The 8,015-nt window shown below is 28.1% G+C and overlaps 1 protein-coding gene across 1 annotated transcript; it reads left to right on the top strand.

The window, feature by feature from the left end:
• Positions 1 to 3,717: 3,717 nt before the first annotated feature.
• Positions 3,718 to 7,676, top strand: LOC100500024 (cytochrome b-c1 complex subunit 6-1, mitochondrial). Its single transcript, XM_003531516.5, has 4 exons — positions 3,718 to 3,914; positions 4,872 to 4,956; positions 7,213 to 7,302; positions 7,392 to 7,676. Coding segments are annotated over exons 1-4 (210 nt in total). The 5' UTR covers positions 3,718 to 3,912; the 3' UTR covers positions 7,425 to 7,676.
• The last annotated feature ends 339 nt before the right edge of the window (positions 7,677 to 8,015 follow it).

Below are 8,015 nucleotides of genomic sequence, written 5' to 3'. Positions count from 1 at the left end.
AAATTCATAAAAAATACTTTCCAATTTTTAATACAAATACTATAACCTAAATTGAATGAACTCAAACCTACGGCTTTAATTTTAGTAACTGACGTTGAAAAAAGAATCCAACAAGTATGGTTGAGTTTAGGACTTCAGGCATAAGTCCACGTCTAGTAACGGATATTTCTTTTTGATCCAGGCTAATAATGGAGATTAATCGCATGTCCTGTTCTATAAGTATGACCAACTATATGTATATGTAAAAATTCAAATGGTAAATACCAGTATTAAATTGTGGTTTCAGACTAAGATAATGAGGAATTTGAAAATAATAGAAACTACAACAAAAGAATGTTATTTCAATAACAAAATGAAATAGAAATATAAAATCGATCTAGTAGTTAATAAATAATAAGAGTAGTAGTTAATAAATAATAAGAGGAGCTTAACAAAAAAATAGTAGAGTTGCATACTCCATCGATATCAGTAACAAAAATTAACAAATAAATATTTACCAGTAAAAAATAAAATATGTTCTCCATACGAAATCCTTAAGTCATCGTGTATTTTATTATACAAAATAGCAAATAAGATATTGATTTGCATACCCAAGTCCATCAGAATATATACAATTGGATGGTGGCATAAACAACAATCATATATATATATATATATATATATATATATATATATTATATAAGTATATTTGGAGAATCTAATCTAACGTGAGTAATAGTTTTATATTATTATTTAATTAAATTATTATTTGAATAAATTTTAAAATAATTATTATAAAAATTAACAAACTTATTAAACAGAGATCCAATGATTATATAAATTTATTGTACGCTTTGCATAACTTTTTTATTTATTTTAGATTAAATATGTTTTGTCTTTAAACTTTTTAAATTTTTACTTTTTCTTCTTAATCAAAATTTTAACTCATCTTAATCTCTAAACTATTCTCGGTCAATATTTTTAAGAGAATCACATTTTACCGTTCTTTTTCTAACACTTCAGAACTACTAATATAAAAATTGATTGATTTAAACATTTAACAAATATTAAACAATTTTAATAACAGTTCGAAATAGTTCTTATACAAAGGATTCGATAAAGTATTATTCATGAGTATGTTAGGTAAAATTAACTTAAAAAATAGTTGAAAGTTAAAAAGTTAGGTGGTATATAATTGAAAATAAATTGAAATATTAACTTATCAAATTAGAAATATTCAGTAAAACAAATTGTTAAATTAGTTAAAAAATATAAAATGACAAAAAAATAATAATATCATAATTTATTAAAAAAAGATAACAAGCTATATATATATATATTAAGGATAAAAGTAAAATAAATATAAAAAACTATAAACTAGTTTTTAAAAAATATTACTTTTTTAAAAAAATATTAGAAGCTATTGAGAAGTTATTAAAAAATTTGTTTATTGAATAACCAAAAACATTTTTAACTAATAAAAAAATCTAGAATTTAACTAAAATGCTTTGTCAAACTAAATCTTTATCCCAAATAATTATCATGTGAAAAAAATAATTATCATTTCAACTTAAATGTAGGATTAAATATTATTTTCACTTATATCTCTTATAATATTAATAATAAACAGCAAAATCTTTAAATGTATTAATGGTAATAAGGTTATAAATCTTGTAAACATGATAATCTTTTTCATTTATTTATTAACTTTTTATGTGTAAAAAAATCTAAGAGAATGAATATTATGAGACATGGAGTTAGTATTTAATTTATGAGATAGTGTTAACTTTAAAACAATATAATAATTTGTGAAAATATTTATGTTTATTTAAGATGAGAATACTATATATTTACTAATGAAAAAAGATGAAAATACTATGCATAAAAAATATAAATTATAAATTATTTTCATTATAAATACTTTAAAATAAGTTTAACAACTCTTTTCCAACTAGATAAAAAGTTACAAATCATATATTTTTTATATATAAAGTTACAAATCTTTATTGCTTGAATTGAATAGAATCCTAGAGGATAAAAAAAATTCTGAGTATTTTTTATTTAAAGAAATTTAAAAGTGAAAATATTAATAAATATTCTTATAATAAAGATTTTTGTGGTGGTTTGGAAGATGGAACGATGAGACAAATGAAAAACATGGAATTATTTTTTTAAAATTTGCACACTCACATACAACTTATCCCATAGTGGAATGCAAAGAATCTCAGCCATTCATTAACAAACCCATATATCGTAAGACACAAAAAATTCCCACGGTGGGAGACCCATGCAACTTTCCCACCTTAGAAGCAATTTCACATACACATAACTTAAATGTGAATTATAAGCAAGTGGTATTGGCTGGCATTACAATGGTTACACAAGTGGTAAAGATTTTTATTTTTTAATCAAGTGATTCAGAATTTAAATCTTAATTAATTCTTAAATATGAAATAAATTATGTTAAGTGAATGATACCCTAAAAAATTACACTAGTTATGAGAAGTTAAAAACTAAACACACATACTATATAATCACATTAGTTATTAACATGGATTAAAAATAAGCTAAAAATCCGTAAGTTTTTTTTTTCATTTTAAATGTTATAAGTTTGTATTTTTCAAATTTATTTCCAATAATGCTAACTTACAATGAGTAAAAAATGAAATCTAAAAAAAACTAAAATTAAAAAAATATAAATTTATAAGAATTAAAAATGAAAAAAAAAACTTACAAAAGACTAAAGTGTTTTTTAAAAAAGACACACACATATAAACGTACAAACCCCAATCCCACTCAACCCAATTACACTTTTGTAAGTTGGATTGACTGATTGTGTTTTACTTAGACCATCCAATTAGAATTGGACTAAATAATGCTTAATAACTTTTAAATCTAGACTTGATCAAGTAAAGTTTAACTCATATTTGGTAAGAAATGCATAACAAATAAAAAATAATATTTGTCTAATTATTTTTATATGTTGTATGTGAAAGAATGTGAATAGTAAAATAAATAAATAAAAATCTTGTGTTCTCACCCTCGTCACTCACAAGCCACACCAACTAAATGTGTTGTAAAATATTCAAGCAATGAATACTAACTATTACTTCCTTTGGTGTTAAATATAAAAAAAAATATGACACATTAATTAAAAAATATTTTTTTTCAACTTAATATTGATTGAAACTTAATATCAATAAAAAAGTTATTAAAACTAGAATTTCAAATAATTAAGGATATTTTAAAGATAATAATATCGGTTAAATTTTTTATATATTTAAAACCAAAAATATATTTTTTTATCTTATATTTAAAACCAAAATGAATAGTTTATAAGAATTAAAAAGCAATATTGAATTATTGATTTTGAGGAGTTTTATTTTGTTTAAAGTTAAAAAGGTGACAATATTTTTATTAATTACTCAATCCTATGACCCAACCTAATTCATTGATAAAAAAATTAGACTAATTATAACCTAATCCACACCACTTAACTCCTTACTAAATTAACAAAAAAATAATGTAAAACACACACCTTAAATCTGAATTAGACAAATATTATAGTGTTTTTTTTAAGGAAAAGATAAGTGAGACGCATTTCCCCTTGATATATATAAATACAATGATGCATTCCCCCTTTTTTTCCCTTTACATTTTAATTATATATATATATATATATATATATATATATATATATATATATATATTATATTTAATGACCATAAAAGATATTGCAATGAATTAAAAGTAAAATTAAAAATGAAAGAGGCACAAAAATGTAATTGTGTTATTTGACCAAAACTGGCAAATCGGATGCAACCCTAATTGAATCCAAGCAAGCAGGGAAGGGGAGTATTATTATTTGATACGAAATACAAAGCTCTTCAAAACCCAAACAACAACCGTACTGCACAACTCCACCACTGTGCAATGTAAGCCTCCAAGCTTCTCTCTTTCTTTCGTTTCTCATCTGCTAGATCTATTCTTTTTCTTCCATTATATATGTCCTCACTTTTCAAATCTAGGGTTTCCAAATTTCGCAGCAATTTTTTTAATTTTTTTATTTAGGCCTTTCTGTTTTTAACCGATTGCGATAATTGGCTGTTTAGCGCACGCTTGATTGCCACAGATTTTGTGTGGATCGAAACGTCATTTGGGGGTTCTCTTTGAATTTGATTGAAAAGTTAATTTTTTTTATAGATATTCTGCGAATTCAAGTTGGGGGTTTGTTGATTTCAAGCATTTTAGGTGTGACCCCTTTGGAGATTGGGATCATATCCAATGCTAGAATTTTCTTAGGGGTGTTTGTTAGCTGTTTTCCACTAACTGATGTTGTTTGTTGCTACCTAGTTAGTGATAAATCGATGTTTGTGTTGAAAATGATTGCTTGTGTTTTGATTTACTTTATGATATGTTTTTGTGTGTGTGATAAATTCCTTAGAAAATGATGCTTTGAATGAGTTTTTTGATGGTCGGGTGCTCGATTTAATAAACATAATCTCTTAGGACCCAGACAAATATGTCTGACTTGACCCCTTCTCATTTTTAAGTTTTCTTTTATCAGTTTCATATATCTGGTTCCCTTCACTTGGTTGCGAAAGCTTTGAGTTTTTTTCTTTTCCTTTGTATTCATGTTTTGCTAGTGCCTATTTAAATTTGCCACATTAATAATTAAGGTGTCTCTAATTAGCTTGTCTGCATATGAAAAGTTTGGCATCTATTGGAATTTGGTTGGTTTAATTTTGGTACTTCAATGTAATTGTGGTGTCACCATCAATAGCTTCCGCCGACTGCTGTGTTCTTCTGCTTGTGTTATTTTACTTTTCTTTTTTATGGCATTCTCTCCTATTTATTGCATTTCATTTGTTTGGATTTTGTCATGATTCTAGGGCCGACGAGGAACCTGTTGATCAGAAGAGATATCTTGAAGAGTCTTGCAAACCAAAATGTGTAAAACCATTACTAGAATACCAGGTGTGCTTTTTTGAAGTGTGGAAGTATAAGCTGGATAATTTGAAGATGAGATTTATTCTTAATTTAAATACAAGATTCTTTTATTTTCTTGTTTAAAATCAACAATAGACTGTCACTGTAATTGAATTTTAAAGTTATTGGTTAATTATATTTGTCCCTTTTGGATTAGTAAAATTTATGACAAGGCCTACTAAAATATATAACTCAAGAATTCTATAGTGGGGTGTGTAAAAGAAAAAAAATGAAGAGAGTACTACCAAGGGTCAAGAAGTGAAGAGAACAAAGAAATACAATGTAGTGAAGAGAATATTGGAGTTTTCTGGTGTCTTTGGCTTAGGGTATATGATCTTATTATCTGAATGTTTTATAGCTAATGAATGGGTCAGATAGTGATGAAACTGGATTATTATGTTAAGCTACACAGTGATAACTCGGCTAATTTTGCCTTATTCTGATGCATTTTGCTATTCTCTCATACTCTATGGCAAATGCAACACTTTGCTGTGTTCTTCAGTGTTCGTGTGGGGAAGGGGGGGGGGGGGGGGGATTTTCTGCTCCAAGTAAAGAAAGTTTGTACAGAAGTTCTGGTAGATGGATTACTAGCATGTGAGTAAGGGTCAGTTTGGGTAAACAACTTAATTAAGAGCTTATTGAATCAGTGCTTATCTTTTAAGTACTTATGTGTAACTTGTTTCTACAATTGAAGAGGAAATTGGGTTATATTGTTTTCATAATCTATGCTGGGGAGCTTATTCAAATTAGCTGAAAACAGCTTATGGACATAATATAATCTATTTTCATTAGCTCTCCCAAACAATGTTGTTAAATAGGTAGGGGTGTTAGCGGGTGCGGGTCACCTGCGAATTCGAATTGACCCAAACTAACCCAATCAGTTTGGGTTGGATAATTTTTGTGTTTGGGTCAGACCCAAACCGAATCAATCAAACTCGTTGAATTTTGGGTTGAGTCAAAAGTTTTAATATCTAAATCCGTTGACCTGGCCCATTGACCCATTATTTTTATATAATAATAATTATTATTATTAATATATGTAATATATAATATATACTTTTAAATATAAAAAAAATCAAATACTATTGATCATTGATTACATAGACTCATCAACCTAAATTGAATAAGCATCAATGCATCCTTAAACTTCAGGATCAAAGCGACATGAGTTTCATTGATTGAAGCCTCTTCAGATGGGCTTCTAAAAATATTTCAAATCTATTTACAAAGAGCAGGCGTCGTAATATCCCATTAGTTTTGGTAAAAAAAAGTGTTTGAAACCCTTTCTCACTATGCTTAGTGAAACTTCTTATCTTGGATGTGGTATGCTTAATTTTCCATCCCTCATGGATAGATAGATAAGAGTCAGAGGAGTGGAATGGGGTATGGTAGCATCACAAAATTTTCTTTTTAATAAGAATTCTAACAAGAAACAATTGTGTCCGATTCCTTTGATAAAATTTTAAGCTTATAAAAAATATTACATTTTAAAAAAGATTGGACAAAATTAAATGTTGATTCGTTGATCCAATCAAATCCAAACCATTTACAAACGGGTTGGTTTGAGTTGGGTTTCAATTTTTTTTTTCTTATAAAACCGATCCAAACCAATCCATTCAAATTTGATTGTATTGGGTAATGGGTTTGATCAAACCCAACTCAAACCGACCCGCTTACACCCCTATAAATAACCACTGTAGCGCCATTGCATTGCAGAATTCCTTGGATCTGTGATCATGACTCTGCCTGCTATTGCAACTGGTATAGGTGCCGTGGTTTTGGCATGCATCCTAAATCCTCTTGTCATCTCTTGCACAATAGCTTGTCACCAGATAAGTCTAAATAAGCTGTAAATAAGCTTCTTCTAAACGAACCTTAAGTATTTGTCACATAATTTTGGAGAGTTGACACAACTACAAAAGGAACTTAATAAGAAGCAAGGTCTCAAAGTTACAGTTTTGAGGACTTGGAGTTTGGTTGAAGATCTTTAGGCTCAATTTTTTATTGAAAAAAGAAAAAGATTACACGAGTGGGCTTCCTTACACCCCCTTTCCTCTTTGTAGTAGAGAACTTATGCTCATATATCATTTGTGGCACCTTAGATTATGACTTGTTAGTTGAATAGATAGTTGATGTCCTGAGTGAGTGATAAATTGCCAAATTTTTGTTCTGCCTTATTTATTTTTATTTCTTCAAATTAAGTTCTTGCTTGGCCGAGAAAAGTAATTGTTTAAATTGCTACAGGCGTGCATTAAAAGGATACATGGTGATGAATCTGGGCAGAAACACTGCACTGGACAATATTTTGATTATTGGTCTTGTATTGACAAATGTGTAAGTATTATTGTTTGGTTAGTAAATAAGCATTGAGTCATTTGGTTTGCTTGTGTATTCTCTTATAACATCATAATCCTGTACCGCAGGTTGCACCGAAGCTATTCACCAAACTGAAGTAAATCGGGAAGGATTTGATGGCTATCATTGCATTCTGTTCTGTTTTCATTCCCAAATAACTTCGTCTAAACATTCGATGTTATAATATCCAAACTATATGCCCTATATGGTTATTCTTGTGTTTACCGTGAAGTTTTGAGCCTGTGGAGACCTTAGAGTATGATTAATAAGAACATTATGCCAAATTTTTACTTCCGAGATTTGGAAGGATGTATTTTGGATGGATCCAACGTTGTTATTGAGTTTTGAAATAAGTTCTGAAGTGTGGATTTTTGTATTTTCTGTTTACTTGGCTGGCTAAAAACGTAGCCCTGCACCAAAAAATAGTCCTCCGATTACATCTAATCGAATCAAACTGTAGTTGGCATTTCAGAGATTCTTAAGTGCCCCATTAATTGTTATTATTGTTTCAGAAAATGGCCAATTTGGTCATTGAAATTGTATTTTGTTATCACATCAAATATTTTACGATTTTATTGAAGTTCCTAAATAATTTTTTATTTTTTATTTTGGTCTCTATTCCAGGAGGGACTTGGTCGTAATAATAAAATGTTTATGGACTAAAATAGAAAAAATGATTAATTTTAGTAACT

Source organism: Glycine max, chromosome 8 (assembly GCF_000004515.6).
Source record: "Glycine max cultivar Williams 82 chromosome 8, Glycine_max_v4.0, whole genome shotgun sequence".
Classification (NCBI taxonomy): Eukaryota; Viridiplantae; Streptophyta; class Magnoliopsida; order Fabales; family Fabaceae; genus Glycine; species Glycine max.
The sequence above is the reverse complement of the archived record's forward strand: the minus strand, read 5'-3'. Positions and strand labels throughout refer to the sequence as shown.

Bases quoted from the DNA above. Each gene is read 5' to 3' on its own strand.
- LOC100500024 (XM_003531516.5), top strand. The intron at 4,957-7,212 runs GTGTGCTTTTTT...AAATTGCTACAG, and splicing joins AACCATTACTAGAATACCAG to GCGTGCATTAAAAGGATACA. The intron at 7,303-7,391 runs GTAAGTATTATT...CCTGTACCGCAG, and splicing joins GGTCTTGTATTGACAAATGT to GTTGCACCGAAGCTATTCAC.